General features: G+C 36.3%; 1 protein-coding gene across 1 annotated transcript in view; it reads right to left on the bottom strand.

Moving 5' to 3' along the window:
- The window catches only part of LOC309630433 (cytochrome c 2), a 30,256-nt gene extending 15,576 nt beyond the window's left edge, over window positions 1-14,680 (bottom strand). Inside the window, exon 1 of the mRNA XM_082395678.1 lies at window positions 13,829-14,680. Coding sequence (XP_082251804.1) covers window positions 13,829-14,198 — 370 coding nt within the window. The 5' untranslated portion in view covers window positions 14,199-14,680. The remainder of the gene's footprint in view (window positions 1-13,828) is intronic.
- Window positions 14,681-20,703: the final 6,023 nt, after the last annotated feature.

Here is a 20,703-nt window from a genome sequence, read left to right as displayed (position 1 = left end):
AGCCACAGCAATCAGAGAAGAAAAAGAAATTAAAGGAATCCAAATCAGAAAAGAAAAGTAAAACTGTCACTGTTTGCAGATGACATGATACTATACAAGGAGAATCCTAACAATGCTACCAGAAAACTACTAGAGCTAATCAATGAATTTGGTAAAGTAGCAGGATACAAAATTAATGCACAGAAATCTTTTGCATTCCTATACACTAATGATAAAAAATCTGAAAGAGAAATTATGGAAACACTCCCATTTACCACTGCAACAAAAAGAATAAAATACCTAGGAATAAACCTACCTAGGGAGACAAAAGACCTGTATGCAGAAAACTATAAGACACTGATGAAAGAAATTAAAGATGATCCAAACAGATGGAGAGATATACCATGTTCTTGGATTTGAAGAATCAATATTGTGAAAATGACTATACTACCCAAAGCAATCTACAGATTCAATGCAATCCCTATCAAATTACCAATGGCATTTTTTACGGAACTAGAACAAATCATCTTAAAATTTGTATGGAGACACAAAAGACCCCGAAAAGCCAAAGCAGTCTAGAGGGGAAAAAATGGAGCTGGAGGAATCAGACTCCCTGACTTCAGACTATACTACAAAGCTACAGTAATCAAGACAATATGGTACTGGCACAAAAACAGAAACATAGATCAAGAGACCAGGAAAGAAAGCCCAGAGATAAACCCACGCACCTATGGTCAACTAATCTATGACAAAGGAGGCAAAGATATACAATGGAGAAAGGACAGTCTCTTCAATAAGTGGTTCTGGCAAAACTGGACAGCTACATGTAAAAGAATGAAAATAGAACACTCCCTAACATTATATACAAGAATAAACTCAAAATGGATTAAAGACCTAAATGTAAGGCCAGACACTATAAAACTCTTAGAGGAAAACATAGGCAGAACACTCTATGACATAAATCACAGTAGGATCCCTTTTGACCCACCTCCTAGAGAATTGGAAATAAAAATAAAAATAGGGGCTTCCCTGGTGGCGTAGTGGTAGAGAATCTGCCGGCCAATGCAGGGGACACGGGTTCGAGCCCTGGTCTGGGAAGATTTCACATGCCACAGAGAGGCTGGGCCTGTGAGCCACAATTACTGAGCCTGCCCGTCTGGAGCCTGTGCTCCGCAACAAGAGAGGCTGCAATAGTGAGAGGCCCGTGCACCGCGATGAAGAGTGGCCCCCGCTTGCCACAACTAGAGAAAGCCCTCGCACAGAAACGAAGATCCAACACAGCCATAAATTAATTAATTAATTAATTAATTAATTTAAAAAAAATAAAATAAATAAAAATAAATAGGACCTAATGAAACTTAAAAGCTTTTTTGCACAGCAAAGGAAATCATAAACAAGACGAAAAGACAACCCTCAGAATGGGAGAAAATATTTGCAAACGAAGCAACTACAAAGGATTAATCTCCAAAATATACAAGCAGCTCATGCAGCTCAATATCAAAAAAAGAAACAACCCAATCCAAAAATGGGCAGAAGACCTAAATAGACATTTCTCCAAAGAAGATATACAGATTGCCAACAAACGCATGAAAGGATGCTCAACATCATTAATCATTAGAGAAATGTAAATCAAAACTACAATGAGATATCATCTCACACCGGTCAGAATGGCCATCATCAAAAAATCTACAAACAATAAATGCTGGAGAGGGTGTGGAGAAAAGGGAACCCTCATACACTGTTGGTGGGAATGTAAATTGATACAGTCACTATGGAGAACAGTAGGAAGATTCCTTAAAAAACTAAAAATAGAACTACCATATGACCCAGCAATCCCACTACTGGGCATATACTCTGAGAAAACCATAATTCAAAAAGAGTCATGTATCACAATGTTCACTGTAGCTCTATTTACAATAGCCAGGACATGGAAGCAACCTAAGTGTCCATCAATAGATGAATGGGTAAAGAAGGTGTGGCACATATATACAATGGATTATTACTCAGCCATAAAAAGAAACAAAACTGAGTTACTTGTAGTGAGGTGGATGGACCTAGAGTCTGTCATACAGAGTGAAGTAAGTCAGAAAGAGAAAAACAAATACCGTGTGCTAACACATATATACGTAATCTAAAAATGGTCATGAAGAACCTAGGGGCAAGATGGGAATAAAGACGCAGAACTACTAGAGAATGGACTTGAGGACACGGGGAGGGGGAAGGGTAAGCTGGGACAAAGTGAGAGAGTGGTAGTGTACATACGGACATATATACACTACCAAATGTAAAATAGATAGCTAGTGGGAAGCAGTCGCATAGCACAGGGAGATCAGCTCGGTGCTTTGTGACCAGCTAGAAGGGTGGGATAGGGAGGGTGGGAGGGAGGGAGACGCAAGAGGGAAGAGATATGGGGATATATGTATATGTATAGCTGATTCACTTTGTTAAAAAGCAGAAACTAACACACCATTGTAAAGCAATTATACTCCAATAAAAATGTTAAGAAAAAAAAAAAATCCTGAATCTGCCAATTGGAAGAACACATGTCCCAGGAAAATCTGAAACAGATAAACCAAGGCTTATACACAGCCTAGTAAATTACTAAATTTCAATACGAAGTTTACTGAAACTTAGGGGGAAAAGAGTAAAATAAAAATAAAACCAAGTAACTTATAATGGAAAACAATCAGCCTGGCTTCAGATTTCTCCAAAGAAAAATTCAACATGAAGCATACGAAATCCTGAGGAATTAAAAGTATCATCCAATCATTTTACGTCTAGCCAAACAATTCAAGTGTAATGGGAATCCATCGATCTTTTCAAACGTCAAGAACTGGGGTAATATGGTTCCAGTAATTCTTTCTTGGCATAACTACTGATAGATAATCTTCTACCAACCAAAAAATAAATATAGACACTGTGGTAAAAGCTGGGAATAAGCACTAATACAATCTAAATGTAGGACAATGTTAAAGCAACTGTGGTAATTATAGTTACATAGGATATAAATTATATGTATCATGTCAAAGCAGAAATAACAACATAAGTAGCTCAGTTAAGAGTATGAAAAAATTGGAGGTTGTATAACCACTTTGATTCTCTCATCCTTCAGAGTGAAGAATAGACAGATATTGCTTAAAGTATTTAAATAAAATAATAGAGGCATACAATATAACTTAAAGTATGAATACAGCCACTAAAATTATAAAGAATAATACTACCATATAAAATTAGTTGGTAAAGGGAAAGGAATAGGGGAGGATAGGGAGACATGAATATACATAATTTCCTATCACTCATACTGGGAAGTATCCTTTTGAACTATCTGAATTTTCATATAATATAAATGGATTTCAAAATATTTTTTAAATTATTAGTACATTTATAATTTTATGTGTCCTACTGCTTATTTTAACAGATCTGACATGACAAAAGGAAAATGATAAAAATTAATAATAATAATAAGTTAGTTCAGCGAATATGTTAACCCCATGATATGATTTCATTAAAGGCCGAAGAAGACCTGAGTCTGAATCTTAGTCATATCACTTGTTAGCACACAACCCTGGGCAAATCATGAGTTAATTCGATTTGTTTCAATTATCATTGCCCCCAAAATGCAAACGGCATATAGTTATTCAATAATATGTATAAAGTACTATTCTCAAAAGAAAAATTGTATCCATTTACTGATGTTTAAAAAAAAAAACAATAAAGATGCTCAACATCACTATCTTTAGGGAAATGCAAACCAAAACCACAAGGAGATATCACTTCACACCCATTAGGAAAGCTATTATCAACAAACAAACAAAAAACAAAATAACAAGTGTTATCTGAGATGTGGAGAACTTGGAATCCTTACGTATTGCTGGTGGGAACATAAAATGATAGAGCCCTTATGGAAAGTGGTACAGCTATTTCTCAAAAAATTAAACTCAGAATTTTCATATGATTCAGCAATTCCACTTCTGGGTATTACACCCAAAGGAAGTGAAAGCACGAACATGAACAAATATTTATATCCCATGTTTATAGCATCATTATTCATAATAGCCAAAATTGGAAGTAACCAGAGTGTCCACTGATTGATAAACAAAATGTGGTATATACATACAATGGAATATCATTTAGCCTTTAAATGGATGGAAATTATGACACATGGTACAACATGAATAAACCCTAAAGACATTATGCTACATGAAATAAGCTAGTCACAAGAAGACAAATACTATGTGACTACATTTATATGAGGTACCTAGAGTAGTCAAATTCAGAGACAAAATAGAATGGGGGATTCCAGGGCCTGTTTAATGGGTACAGAGTTTCAGTTTGGGAAGATAAAAAACTTCTGGAGATGGATGGTGGTGATGGTTGCAGAACAATGTGAATGTGCTTAATGCTACAGAACTGTACACTTAAAAATGGTTAAAATGGTAAATGTTATGTTATACATATTTAGCTACAATTTTTTAAAACCACACAATATAAAATTATTGCCACAATCATGAATTTTGTAAAACTAAACTCTAAGCAAGTCATATGGAACAATCTTCTTTAAAATATGAGAATTTCCTTATTCTTTTGAAAACTAAAATGGTGTAATTATTTCCAACAGAAAGACCATACATGGAAAATAAACTATGGTTGACAGTTTTCCAGAATTTGTATTAAAACTGAACTACTGACTTCTTGGCTCTTCTTATCAAGTCTGTCTTTGATCAAGCTGTCCTAAAGTATTTTTTAAATCTTTATTTATTCTAAATAATATTATTTTAAAACCCTGTTCAATTAACCTAGTAAGCTACTTACATTATTTTTTCCAGCTTTACTGAGATATAATTGATATATAACATTCTATAAATTTAAGGTGTACAATATGTTAATTTGATACACTTATATATTGCAAAATCATTACCACCATAGCATTAGCAGAAACCTCCATCCCATCACATAATTACCATTTCTTTGTAGTGAGAACATTTAAGATATACTCTTAGCAACTTTCAAGTATATAATACAGTATTATTAGCTATAATCACCATGTTATACATCAGATACCCAGAACTTGTTAATCCTATAGCTGGAAGTTTGTACCCTTTGACCAATATCTCCCCATTACCCTAACTCCCCACCCTTGGTCACTACCCCTCTACTTTCTATTTTTCTAAGCTTGGCTCTTTTAGATTCCACATATAAGTGGTATTATACAGTATTTGTCTTTCTCTGTCTGACTTATTTCACTTAGCATAATGCCCTCAACGTTCATCCAAGTTGTTGTAAATAGCAGGATTTCTTTCTTTCTCATGGTTGAATAATATTCTATTGTGTATATACAGTACATCTTCTTTATTCATTCATCCACTGATGGACTCTTAGGATATTTCAATATCTTGGCTATTGTAAATAATGCTGTAATGAACATGGTGGTGCAGATATCTCTTCAAGATTCTGTTTTCATTTCCTTTGAATATATACCCAGAAGTGGGATTACTGGATCATATGGTAGGTCTATTTTTAACTTTTTGAGGAAACTACATATTTTTTCCACAGTGGCTTACCAATTTGCATTCCCACCAACAGTGTAAAAGGGTTCCCTTTCCTCCACATCCTTCCCAATAATTGCTATTTCCTGTCTTTTGATAAAAGCCATTCTAACAGGTGTAAGGTGATAATCTCATCTTCATTGCCGTGATTATTAGTAATGATGTGCACCTTTTCATGTATCTGTTGGCCATCTATATGTCTTCTTTGGAAAAATGTCTATTCAGTTCCTCTGTACATTTTTTAATCTGGTTGGTTTTTTCTCTATTGAGTTGTATGAGTTCTTTATATATTTTAGATATTTACCCCTTATCAGATATATGATTTGCAAATATGTTCTCCCATTCAGTAGGTTGCCTTTTAATTTTGTTGACTGTTTCTTTTGATGTGCAGAACCTTTTTAGTTTAATATAGTCCCATTTATTTATTTTTGCTCTTGTTGTTTGTGCTTTTGGTGTCATATCCAAAAAATCACTGTCAAGACCAATGTCAAGGAACTTTTCCCTACGTTTTCTTCTAGAAGTTTTATGGTTTCTGGTCTTGTGTTTAAATCTTTAATCCATTTCAAATTAATTTTTGTCAGTGGTGAACAATAAGAGTCTAATTTCATTCTGCTACTTATTATTCTTATTTCATTAGTAGAACTAACAAATAATAATATTATATCCCCAAATAAGTCATAAATATTAATTAAACAATCTGACTCAGGGAAATTTTATTTCTAATTATTAAATAATGTTAAAGCCAAGCCATATACAGCCTTTTATCTTTGACAAAAACCTATAATAAAAGATATATTTGTAATAAGCTTTAATATGATTTTAAATCAATGTTAATAAGCAAAAGTCTTTAAAATATTGGCAGCTAGAGGGACAAACATTAGGTTATAACTGTTCTAAAAATCAGGACTTCAAAAGTTGACTGCTCTTATAATAGGATAATAAAATAATAAAATGACACTATAGAAAAATATTACTTTAAAAGTTAAAGAGCCATATAAATGCACACAATAAATGCAAGTTTAAGACTGATTTATTCAATAGTCTATCAATTGTAAATCCTACTGCAATAAATGCAATTCCATTCTCATACTAACTGCCTGGAGTTAGCACAGACCCCAAAGTCCACAACAAGACTGCCTCACTTCAGACACCAGTGGCAAGTTCAGGGTCCCCAGTCCATCCAAACTTCTAACCAACTGACTATAAATTTAAGGGTTCCCAGGACTCCCTTAGGTTTTATAATTCGCAAGAACAACTCACAGAACTCAGGAAAGCACTACTTAAAAATTACAGTTTTACTATAAAGGATACAAATCAGTACCAGCCAAATGAAGAGACCCAGATGGTGAGGTCTGGGAAAGTCACAAACACAGAGGTTCCTGGCCCCGGCCCTGTAGAATCATGACTCATCCCCCTCCAGTACATTGATGTGTTTACCAACCAGGAAGCTCAAGTAGAGCTTTCAGTTGAAAGTGGCCAGAGTTTTTATTGGGGTTTCATTACATAGGCATGATTGATTGAATCACTAGCCATGTGCTTGAACTCAATCTCCAGCCCCTGTCCTCTATCCTTGGAGGTCAGATTGATATCACCTAGCCCAAAGCCCCAATTCTCTAATTACATGGTTGGCCTTTCCAGCTTGCCCAGTCCCCATCCTGAAATTATCAAGGAGCCTACCACAAGTCATCTCATTAGCATAAACACAGGCTATAGTCCCAGAACCCAACCCTGAGTAACAAAGATGCTCCTATCACTGGGAAATTCCAAGGTTTCAGAGATCCCTCCCAGGAACCTGAGACAAAGACCAGACAATTCTTTTTTTTTTTTTTTTTTTTTATTATTTATTTATTTATTTTTGGCTGTGCTGGGTCTTCGTTTCTGTACGAGGGCTTTCTCTAGTTGCAGCAAGTGGGGGCCACTCTTCATCGCGGTGCGCGGGCCTCTCACGTTGCAGAGCACAGGTTCCAGACGCGCAGGCTCAGTAGCGTGGCTCACGGGCCTAGTCGCTCCGCGGCATGTGGGATCCTCCCAGACCAGGGCTCGAACCCGTGTCCCCTGCATTAGCAGGCAGACTCTCAACCACTGCGCCACCAGGGAAGCCCGACAATTCTTTATTATAGAATATCTACTAACCAGCATTTCTGCATATACTAAATACAATGATATTGTATTACTAACAACTACACTGATGTTTAAGAAAGTGATAAACACCCTTGACTTGACAAAGATTAAATTTTATTCCATGTTGTTTTAATATAAGTATTTTTATCAATTATCTATGTATTTATTTGATATGTATGTGGTCCTTTATTGTGGGTGTCCCCTGAATAAAGTTATGTTGAGACCCTAACCCCTGGTACCTCAGAATGTGGCTTTATTTGGAAATAAGGTCATTGCAGGTGTGTTTAGTTAAGTTGAAAAGAGGTCACACTGAGTAAGATAGGTCTCTCAATCCAATTTTACTAGTATCCTTGTAAGAAGGCCATGTGAAGACAGAGACACACAGGGACAATATGACAATGAAGGTAGAGACTAGAGTTATGCAGCTGTAGGCCCAAAACACCAAGTTTACTGGCAAACCACCAGAAGCTAGGAAGAAGCAAGGGAAGATTGCCCTCAGGTTTCAGAAAGAGCATGGCCCTGCCAACAACTTGATTTTGCACTTCTAGCCTCCAGAACTACGAAACCATAAATTTGCACTATTTTAAGCCACCTAATTTATAGTACTTGGTTACAGGAGCCCTAGGAAACTATTACCATCCTCAAATGCTAAGATGTAGCAGTAGTGCTCTAAAACAGACTTACCATATACTCCCCACGCCATCCTAGTTTGCTTGGACACCCAAGTCTAGGAACAAATGGCTTTGCCAGCTCTCCACCCTACTAAACTGTATTGCTCTCAAGGCTTTGAGAAAATGAAAAGTATCTTATTTTCACATACACAAAAAAACTGACAATCTAGACATGTGTGAACTTTGTTTTAATCAAGCCATTTGACTATCTATAAGGTTTCTTTCCCCAAAATTCTAGGTAACAAAAATTTCTTTACATCTTATCTATCTGTAGTGTAAGTAACTGACAATTAGCCTTTTTGATTGTAATGTAAGTGCTGGACATTAAGCTTTTAATTGCTGAGGCATCCCCTTCAAATACATCCATCTTGAATAAATGCACTGCCAGCTATGCAAGTAAAGAGTAAGGATGCCCACCCATGAAGTTCCCTTTCTTCAGAAAGGTAGACCCATATAACTGACCATTTGACTGACTGGCTTGCTTTTTCCCTTCCCATGCTTTAATTCCTGCTTTTATATTTTAAATTCACCAATAAAGAGTGAACCCACAAAACCCTAGGCACCCCACTCTCAACCCCAATAAAAGCAAAACCCCAAGCCCACACTCTCTTTCTACCTGATACCGCACTGGGTAGCCCCATACATGCTGTGTACCCTCCAGGATCTGTGAGTAATAAACTTTGTTTTTTTCAAAGTTTCCTGATGGTTGTTGCTAAAGTAAAGTGCATCTTGCAATCATAATAAGAACCATAGCAATTATACTCCAATAAAGATGTTAAAAAAAAAAAAAAGACTGTTGATCACAGATCACCATAGCAAGTAAAATAACTTAAAAGTTTAAAATATTGTGAGAATTACCAAAATGTGACAGAGACACAAAGTGAGCAAATGCTGTTGGAAAAATGGTACTGAGAGACTTGCTTGGTGCAGGGTTGCCACAAGCCTGCAACGTCTGAGAAGTGTAATAAAGGTATGCCTGTATAAGTTTCACAAAAACAAACAAACAAAAACCGCAACAGACTGAAACCAACTGCAAACACTATCTTACTAGAAACATTAACACAGGCTGAAATAAGTAGAATCCCTCTTTTGACAAAGTGTAAGCTACTATATGTGCACTCAAAAATAAAAAATAATGCACAAGATGCCAACTCACCTTATTAAAGCCTTTCTCCTGCAACATGGTCTGCAAAGCTCAATCAAATAAGGTACTTTAGTCTATACAAGCACTAAAAAACCTATTAAGAAATTTTTAAATACTAAATTCAAATCACTTATGAAGAGGACTTACAGCTGCCAATAATTTATATTTAAAATTTCTCCAAACACCAAACCCAGATAAAGACATCACAAGAAAATTAAAAAACAAATATCTCTAATGCAAAAATCCTCAACAAAATACTAGCAAGCTAAATCCAACTGCACTATTAAAAGAATAACACATTATGACCAAGTGAGATTTATCCCAGGAATGCAAGAATGGTTCAACATAAGAAAATCAACATAATATACCACATTAATAGAGCAAAAGGAAAAAAAAACACATGATTATCTCAACAGATGCAGAAAAAGCATTTAACAAAATCCAACACCTTTTCATGATAAAAACATCCAGCAATAGAAGGGACCTTGCTTAACATGAAAAACAGGATTTATGGAAAACCCACAGCTAGCACCATATTCAAGGTAAAAAACTGAGAGCTTTCCCCCTAAGATCAAGAACAAGACAAAGGGGCTTCCCTGGTGGCACAGTGGTTAAGAATCCGCCTGACAATGCGGGCGACACGGGTTCAATCCCTGGTCCGGGAAGATCCCACGTGCCGCAGATCAACTTAAGCCCATGCGTCACAATTACTGAGCCTGCACTCTAGAGCCCACAAGCCACAACTACTGAGCCCGTGTGCCACAACTAATGAAGCCCATACGCCTAGAGCCCGTGCTCCACAACACGAGAAGCCACCGCAACAAGAAGCCCGCACACCGCAACAAAGAGTAACCCCCACTTGCCGCAACAAGAGAAAGCCTATGCGCAGCAACTAACACCGAACGCAGCCAAAAATAAATAAATTAAAAAAGAAACCAAAAAACAAACAGGACAAGACAAAGATGCTCACTTTCCCCAGAGCTATTCAGAATTCAACCGGAAGTCCTAGCCAGAGCAATTAGGGAAGAATAAGAAATAAAAGCTACTCAGATTGGAAAGGAAGAACTAAAACTATCTCTATTCAGAGGTGACATAATTCTCTATATAGAAAATTGTAAAGAATCCACAAAAAATCTACTAGAGCTAATAAATGAATTTAGCAAAGTTGCACAGTACAAGATCAACATACAAAGATCAGCTGTTTCTACACACAAGCAGTAAACAATCTGCAAAGGAAATTTTAAAAACAATTCTATTAATAATAGTACCTAAAAGAATAAAATAGGTAGGAATAAATTTAATCAAGGAGGTGACAGACTTGCACACTGCAAATTACGAAATACTGCCAAATTTAAGAAGACCTAAATAATAGGAAAGGTATCCCATGTTCACAGAATGTAACATTAATAGTGTTAAAATGGCAATACTCCCCAAAGCAATCTTCAGATACAATGCAATCTCTATCAAAATTCCATAGGCCTTTTTTGCAGAAATGGAAAAGGTGATCTTCAAACTCATGGAATTGCAAAGGGCCCTGAATAGCCAAAACAATACTGAAAAATAAAAACACAGTTGGAGGGCTCATCCTTCCCAATTTCAAAATTTACTACAAAGCTACAGTAATCAAAACAGTGTAGCACTAGTATAAGAATAGATGTACAGACAAATGGAAGAGAATTGAAAGTCCAGAAGTAAACCCTAACACATATGGCCAATTGATTTTCAACAAGGCTGTAAAATGATTTTTAACCATTCAACTGTAAAAGAATCTCTTCAACAAATGGTGCTAGGAAAACTAGATAACCACATGCAAAAGAATGAAGTTGGACCACTACCTCACTCTATATAAAAAATTAATGATAATTAATTTTAATTAAAAGTAGGTCAGTGACCTAAATATCAATATGAGATAAAACTATAAAACTATTAGAAGAAAACATAGGGTAAATCTTTATGACCTTAGATTTCATGATAGATTCTTAGATTTTACACCCAAACACAAGCAACATCAACAACAAAAATAGATAAATGGACTTCATACAAATTAAAAATCACTGTTCATCAAAAGATATTATTTTAAAAAATGAAGACAATCTACAGAATAGGAGAAAATATTTGCAAGTCACTTATTTGATAAGGGTTTAGTGTCCAGAATACATAAAAAACCTTACAACTTGACAACAGAGGCAAACAACCCAAATAAAAAATGGGGAGAGAATATAAACAGACATTTTTCCAAAGAAAATATACAAATGGCCAACAAGCACATGAAACAATGCTCAGTATTATGCATCATTAAGGAAATACAAAGCAAACTCACCAGGCACCACTTCATACCCACTAGGATGGCAATTAAAAAAAAAAGAAAGAAAAGAACAAGTGTTGGTGACTATACAGAGAAATAAGAATCCTCCTACATTGCTGATGGAAAAGTAAAATGGTGCAGCCACTGTGGAAAACAATCTGACCTTTCCTCAAAAAGTTAAACGTAGTTAACTGACCTAGCAATTCCACTCCTAGGTACAGATCTAAAGTAACAGAAAACAGGGACTTAAACGCTTTTTCACAAACGTTCATAGTAGCACTATTCACAATAGGTAAAAGGTGGAAACAATTCAAATGTCTATCAACTGACGAATGGATAAACAAATTGTGATATATACATACAATGGAATAGTATTCAGCCATAGAAAAGGAATGAAGTATTGATACATGCTTCAACTTCAATGAATCTTGAAAATATGCTAAGCAAAAGAAGCTAGACATAAAAGATCATGTATTACATGATTCCCTTTATATGAAATATCTGGAGTAGACAAATCCATAGAGACAGCAGGTAAGTGGTTACCAAAGGATGGGGGTAGGAGGATATGGAAAGTGATTAGTTAATGGGTACAGGGATTCTTCTGGGATAATGAAAAAGTTCTGAAACTAAAGAGAGGTGGTGATTGTACAACACTGTGAATACACTAAATGTTAGTGAATTTTACACTTTAAAATGGCTAATTGTATGTTATGTGAATTTCATCTCAATTAGAAAAATAGAAAGAAAAGTAAATAAAATAAAACAAAACAACATAAAATAAAAACCTTTCCAAACAGTGGTGTAGTAGTGATCTGAAATTTGGGCCTGTAAGAAATGCTGAGATACCAAGAACAATTTTTTTTTTTAATTTTACATCTTTATTGGAGTAAAATTGCTTTACAATGTTGTGTTAGTTACCGCTGTACAACAAAGTGAATCAGCTATACGTATGCATATATCCCCATATCTCCTCCCTCTTGCGTCTCCCTCCTACCCTCCCTACCCCACCCCTCTAGGTGGTAACAAAGCACCGAGCTGATCTCTCTGTGCTATGCAGCTGCTTCCCACTAGCTATCTATTTTACATTTGGTAGTGTATATATGTCCATGCCACTCTCTCACTTCATCCCAGCTTACCCTTCCCCACTCACCCTGTCCTCAAGTCCATTCTGTACACCAAGAACAGCTTAAAAAATAGAGTTGTACCCTATTTTTAAGTGAATGCTAATTATATACGTAAATATATAGAGATATAGATATCTCCAAGAGTAATAAATTGCTTTGCAAAGATATTAGTCTCTTGCAACCATTTTGAATTTCAATCCTAAAATTAACTGTCATCTACACACTTTCCACCAACAAAGAAATGATTGAATATACTTTTTCAAACTATATAACATTCCCCACACCCTGCTAAGAATCACTACTACAAATAAAAAATTGCCATTATGCCATTAAAACATGATTTGATTTTTTTTAATTTAGCTCATGCTTTTTCAAGATATATGTATTGCATAAAATGAAGTTCCTTGTATAGGCAAAAAATTTATGCCACAGAGGATTGCTAATTTCTCTGATCAAAAAGATGACCAGGCGCTTCCCTGGTGGTGCAGTGGTTGAGAGTCTGCCTGCCAATGCAGGGGACACGGGTTCGAGCCCTGGTCTGGGAAGATCCCACATGCCGCGGAGCAACTAGGACCGTGAGCCACAAGTACTGAGCCTGCGCGTCTGGAGCCTGTGCTCCGCAACGGGAGAGGCTGCGATAGTGAGAGGCCCGCACGCCGCAATGAAGAGTGGCCCCCGCTTGCCGCAACTAGAGAAAGCCCTCGCACAGAAACGAAGACCCAATGCAGCCAAGAATAAATAAATAAATTTATTAAAAAAAAAAAAAAGATGACCAGTTATCCAAACACAGATCTTATGACATAAATCAATATTTCCATAATATAAACATGTGGATTTCATTTTTAATTCTGCAAATTAGGAAATTATTATATCAAATCCTGTGCCTTCTTCTTTGCTACAAAGCTTCTGGTTCTCTCCAACAATTGCCTAGTTTTTACCTTTGTTTTTGTTTGCATCGGTATAAGAAAATCCTGGTGCTTGCCCTGTTTTTCTGCCAAAAAGGCCCCAGAGGTTTGGACCAGTCTTGTGTTTTCCACCTTTTTCCACTGTGTGGCACTGAGCACATTTTTGAACAAAGATCTTCTTGCCTGCCTCAGCATTTGCCATTTTGTTCTGCAATGAAACATTAAACCACAGACCAAAGAAAATATCAGATTTGCAAGGCTGGATAAAAGGGAATTTCATCACTTTGACTGAAGTGAATACTAGTGATATTAAACCAAAATATAATTTAAAGCAGACATGCTTTAAATTCTGAGTGCTCAAAAACACAAACATATTATAGCATCCAATTTTATAAAGAATCATCTCACTTATCAGGTTTATTTTGAATTTCTAGCCATTGCTACTTCAGAAACTGCTGTTGGTATAAGCCTGGTTTTCCTTCAGCCTTCAGACAATTACAGTAATTTACCTAAGTCAACAATATTCTATTTTTCTTTTCACTTCCAAAAAGTAGAGGTACAAACAATGATGTGAAGCACATATATCTAAATTGGTATTCCCTTACTTAAAAATAATCACATAACAAATTGGAAAGGTGATTAAATATGATATTTATTATGATTATTTACATGCCTGCAATAATAGACAAAACTATAAAATATCTTACAGAAATGAGGCCACAGAAAGCTACATGTAATACATAATTTCCTATTTACCTTACACTCTCAGCTGTAAACAAATCTACCAGACTAAATCAAGCATTACCTAAAAACCATCAAACATTACTGAGTTCAGTCAGCATTAGTACATGTAGTAGAAAATATACGGTTCTAAGTAAGGAAGGTTTTATTACACAGTGATAGATATACACAATAAATTCTGCCTAAAGATATTTTGGTAAGACTGCCAAAAACTCGGGGCTTCCCTGGTGGCGCAGTGGTTAAGAATCCGCCTGCCAACGCAGGGGACACGGGTTTGATTCCTGGTCTGTAAGATCCCACATGCTGCGGAGCAACTAAGCCCGTGCGCCACAACTACTGAGCCCGCACTCTAGAGCTCACGAGCCACAACTACTGAGCCCGCGCACCACAACAACTGAAGCCTGTGTGCCCTAGAGCCCGCATGCCTCAACTACTGAGCCCACATGCCACAACTACTGAAGCCCGCGTGCCTAGAGCCCAGGATCCGCAACAAGGGAAGCCACCACAAAGAGACGCCCTCGTACCGCAACGAGGAGTAGCCCCCACTCACTGCAACTAGAGAAAGCCCACGCACAGCAATGAAGACCCAAGGCAGCCAAAAATAAATTTTTAAAAATAAATAAATAAATAAATAAAATAAAGAATTCTTACAAATGATAAAAAACAATTTTAAAAAAAGACTGCCAAAAACTCTGTTATGTACCTAAATAAATGCCTCTTCCATCTAAAATGATATAAAAACTAAAATAATTTTAACTTATTGAAAAAAATGTAGTTTGAAATGCTAATGAATGCAGTACCTGGGTTTTGTTTTCCTGCAGTTTGCATTCTTTAAAGAATGGTTGCTGGGGAGGCAGCAATGGGGATGGATTCCACATAAGAGTTACTGTTACAGAAATAATGAAAATACCTAATTCTTGACAGTACAGTTCTAAGCATATTTTTACCTTCAAAACTCAACCGAGAACTAGAAAATGTTTGTTATTCTGACAATACTGAAAAACAGTATTGTTTAACTAAAGTAACTATTACTCAGAGAGAGGCTAGTACTTCATATACAGTAACTTGCAAAATTAGTTATCTTCCTAACTTTTTAAAATCTATGTGGAAACCCAAATCACTGTCAATAATACACTTAAAGGGAAGACAGAAGTTTCCTTTGGGCAGTATCCAAAACAACTCAGCTGTTAATCAGTGTTTTAGGTCTGATAAAAAGGGAAGCAAGAAAACACACTTTATCCAAGAGAAGCTTACTTTAAAATTCCAAACTTCAATAATTTCTACCTGTGTGAGTTTTACCAACTCTCTGTACAGGTACAGAATTCATTGAGCCTTTGAACAAGGGCCATAGAGAGGAAAACTTCAGTCACAAAAACAAACGTATGGCCTTTTAGCAAAATGCATTCACTATAACAATAAAGTTGTATAATATAAAAACAAAATGTCATCTCAGTACTAACTAAAGAAACTTTCTTTCCAATTTTTATATAAAGCAGAAAGATCAGATTGATTCTTATACCAATTAAATTTTACTGGTAATTCAGAAAACTAGACTTTTTTAAAAAAAGGAAAAAACAAATATCTTTACTCACATAGATTTTACATGCAAGTCAGTTATAAGAAAATACACTGATACATTGTCACTGTTCAAACTACCAGTATTTAACACAGTTAAAACACTGCTGCCATATTTAATCACTGCTGTGCAAGTATCTACGACCCCTCTTCAAAGTGCATTAAAACCAGTAGATGCAGCAATGGCAGCAAGGGAGGGGGCAGGAAGACTAGGAAGGATATCAAGGGAATTCACTTTGTCTTATAATCATTTGGCACTCTACTAGTATTTAGTAATTAAGAAGAAATATCTCACTGAAATAGGCAAAGATATGACATCTGGTATGAGAATGATCACTCATCCAAAAACGAAATAATTCTAAAGCTAAACAGACCAGGCTAAGAGTAGCAAACAATTTCACATGCTTACTACGTGCCAAGCATAGTATAAGCCCTTTATATATTATTAATGTATTTAATCCTCACACCAGCCATGTGAGATAGATACTATTAATATCTCTATTTTTACAGATGAGGAAAATGAAGCCCACAGGGATTAAGTTGCTTGTTTAAAGTCACAAGTTGGTAAGAAGTAGAGAGAGACGGTGAAAGGTGAGAGGTTTAAATATATAATCCTAGACTTTCAATTTTAACAATTCCCTTCTAAAAGTGATCTAGGCAACCCTGTGTTGAACATAATGTCTGACACACTGCAGATGCTAAACTGAGTGACAGTACTTAAAGAGGAGTAAGTGAAAAACTTTTTAATACTGGTACATACCATTGTCATTTCTAACTTTGCCCATAAAAAGAGGAATGTGGTAAGAACAATCAAGACACCCTTAAAGTTTTCGAAGTTTACAAAACCCAAATAATTGAAGTGATGAAAGAGGAAAGGGAAGCTCACTAGAATATTTTAAAGATGAATACTACACAGACTTCAAAAAATTAAGTGGGATTCTGCATGTTGCAATGGAAAAAAGTACTGCAGTGGAGTGCATAACAAAGATGTGACCCTGGGTGAATCACTTGACGTCTATGAACACACATCCCCCCGCCCCCCGACACACACAGGTGTCTATAGCCTTTCCCCTTTCTAAGCTGCTGTGTTTGAACCTCTGAACTGGAACAAGAATCCAGCTTTCCAAACTCCCAATATGGACTCCTCCATGCCACCACCTCCATGTGGAGGCTGACTTCTGCCAACATGGGCTGAAGGCTCGACTCAAAATCAGTCCCACTCATAAATTAGAAAGGCTGCAGAGAGGTCCCTCTCTAGAAACTGTATTCTGTAGCACTTTTAGGGATACCCAGGCCCCACCTGGCTGGGGCTAAGGCGAGCTTCTTACTAACCAAACGGTTGGATCCGCCTCTCTGAGTGAACCCAGGCCCAAATTGCATCGTGGCCCACAACCGGTGCTCAGATCACATGAGGGCCCGGCTCACCCCCTCCTAGCTAGGCCCATACTTACCACAGGGCCAGCGGCTCCGTCCTCCGCTTCCCCAGAGAACCTTTAACGTCAGCTCTGCGGCTGCTCGGCCAAAGTGTGCGCCCCAAGTCCGGCGGTCCGGCGGCTGCAGCGCCTCGAAGGCCGCAGTGAAAAACCGGGCCTGCATGTGCTTCCGGGCAGACGCCAGCCAGTGGCAGGCGGAGCTCCATCGGCACCGCTGATTGGCTCCCAAATCCCACGGAATCGCAATTCTCGCAGGGGCTTAAAGCCTCGCGCTGCCGAACCGTCACTGAACGAGTCTAAATGTGACAGTGAGGGTCCGGCTTTGTTTGTTTCACTTTTACCTAACTGAAGAGTTAAATTATCTATGTATATTCACAATATGTACCAGCTCTTGCTTGAAGTAGGAATTCAACGTTTTATGAATGGTCCGTTAGTACTTGCGGGAGTCAAATCACGTCAATAAAAGAATAAGGCAACTACTTATTCTGTGGGCAAGACACGGTGCCAAGCAACTTGTAAGGACAAACACTGACCTGAAGCTCCAATTTTCTATGAGTTATAAGCCAGCTGGGGCAAGATTTAAGTACATTAAAAGTTAAATCATTATAAATGAGCTATATAAAAGTGCAATAATACAGGAATGGACAGCGAGATTGCAAGCTACTTGTTAATCGCCAAAAGAGCAGAATAGAGTATGAATAGAAACACAGAGAGAATGAGCGAGGGAGGGAGATATAAAGGAGAGGACTGGGAAAGCTATAAGAAGACGAGGGTATTGAAGGCAGACAGGTAAGAAAGTCAAAGTCGTGTTTAGGAAAACGTGAGAAGGAAAAGTAGTTTACCTGTGGTTACATAATTAATTCAGTGAGATGTGAGTGGTAAGGCTGTAGCAGAGAAATAGGAATATTAAAATAATTTATTAAATTTTGTGTAATAGGTAAGTGTGAGATTTACCCATATTCTTGTTCTCTGGAGTGCTGTCCAATACAACTTTCTGCCATGATGGAAATATTCAGCGTGGACACTGTCTACTAGCCGCAAGTAACTTTGAGCCTGTGAGGTGTGACTGATGCGACTAACTGAATTTTTTTTAATTTTAATTAATTTTATTTTAATTTTAATAGCCACAATTACCAGATGCTTGAATGAAACTACTCCTAGTGGTACCTATGTGTTCTGTCCTGTGAGCTACATATTTAAAAGATGTATGTCATCAAATTGAATCAAAAGGGAAAACAAAAATCTGGTGTTAAATATTATTCTCAAACTCAAAGACATGCAAACTCAAGAAATAAAAGGAGACTACTATTTATTGAGTAGCTACCACAAGCCAGGCTAAGTGCTTGCATACATTATCAGTAGCCAGTAGCCTTACAGGATGGGAAAAAAATGGATACTCTGGACCATATTCCTACAGAACAATCTGAAAGTTACTAATTGATCACCAACAAGTATCAGTGGTAAAATCTAGTAAAAATTTGCAAATAAGGCAAAACATTTTTACTTAATTAAATGTAATGTATGATGACTAATCTCAACCAATAAGCCTCATTGTAATTAGATCATAGTTTGGAGAAATTTTGGAAAACGATGACAAGAATTTACTATTTTATCCTTGCATTTCAAAATTAAGTTACAATATAATCTCTTGTTTTTTAAAAAAAATTAATAAGAACTTCAGAAGAAAAAATTTCAAGGGAAATCTGAATTTCATGTGAAAGTCAGTGTCTATCATTCTAATGTGTTTATCATTCTAATAACTGTGCATTATAGGCTATGTGTTTAATTTAATCTGCAAAGGCCCAGCATATCTTTTCTCTAATATAAGACAAATTAATAATCATTCTTTCAAATCTCAGAATTTTCAGCTGTTTTAGTTACATGTGATTCATGTTCAAATGTGATTTTATATGATTTGAAACATGACAAATCTGTCATTATTGAGTGATGAAAATGTTCTACAATTGTGGTGATGGTTGCACAACTCTGTGAATACTAAAAACCATTTAAATGAACACTTTAAATGGGTGAATTATGTGATATTTGAATTATATCTTAGTAAATCTGTTTAAAATAAATAGACAAGTCAAAGAAAAATATATTTACTATAATTTAGTAACTTATAAGTAAATTTCTTATTTTCATTGAATATGTGGTATTTCACATGATTAAATGGTAAAGAAATTTTGCTTTCTCAGCATTACCCAATATTTCTGATTCTGGTTTTGTTTTATCCAATCTTTTATCCCTTCTAAAATAAAATTAACTGCTCTAAAATTTTCAGGATACCAGTCAGTAATCTTGTTCTACTAAGGATAGAAATTTCCCAGTAAGTGCAGTTTAAGAAAATTATACATTTTCCACTAGATGGCACTGGTGGAAAATAGTATTGCTTAGACTCTGCACTTTCATCACATCAATAAAATTATTACATTACCACATTGTTTTCATTCACTTTTATTGGTCTGGGTAAGATAAAGAGAAGTGGAAAGTTAAGATAAGATACTTCCTTAACTTGCTAAGCTCCAGGGTAAACAGAGCCCTCATTTGACAGATGTGGACCGTAATGCAAGGAGAAATTGTCACAATTTTGTGCTAAAGACTGAGTGAGAACCCAGAATCCCTAACTCTCAGTTGCCATCATACAACTATACAATATCAAGAGTGGGGGAGTGGACACCATAGTGAAATGGAATAAGAAAATTAATCTCCATCGTGCATTGTATGCATATTATCTCATTTGATCACTAAGCTATTAGCTCCATATATGTTATCTCAAATAATCCTAACTAGACAAGCCCAATCTATTAACTTCATGAGACAAGGAGAGTGATCATTTTGTTTAACACATATCACTTGGATATAGCACAGTGCCCAACACATAGGAGACAGTCAAAAACATTTCTGGCTTAATAGAATGGATGAATTAATTAAGCTTGACAACTATGCTATTTAGTAGGTAATATTATTTCTACTTTACAGTTGAGGAAACTGAAGCTGGAAGCATGAGGTAATTTGTCCAAGCTCACACAATTCAGTGGCAAAAGCATTTAACACAATCTGATATTACTTTGCATTATATATTTTCACGTAAGACTTCCACAATAGAAAAAAAGCTCTCTGAGGGCAGGCATCATGTCCTTCCATTTCTGCAGTGTA

This window comes from Balaenoptera borealis, assembly GCF_965194805.1.
Source record: "Balaenoptera borealis genome assembly, chromosome: 6".
In the NCBI taxonomy this organism is placed as follows: Eukaryota; Metazoa; Chordata; class Mammalia; order Artiodactyla; family Balaenopteridae; genus Balaenoptera; species Balaenoptera borealis.
This window is presented reverse-complemented; position numbering and strand designations above follow the sequence as displayed.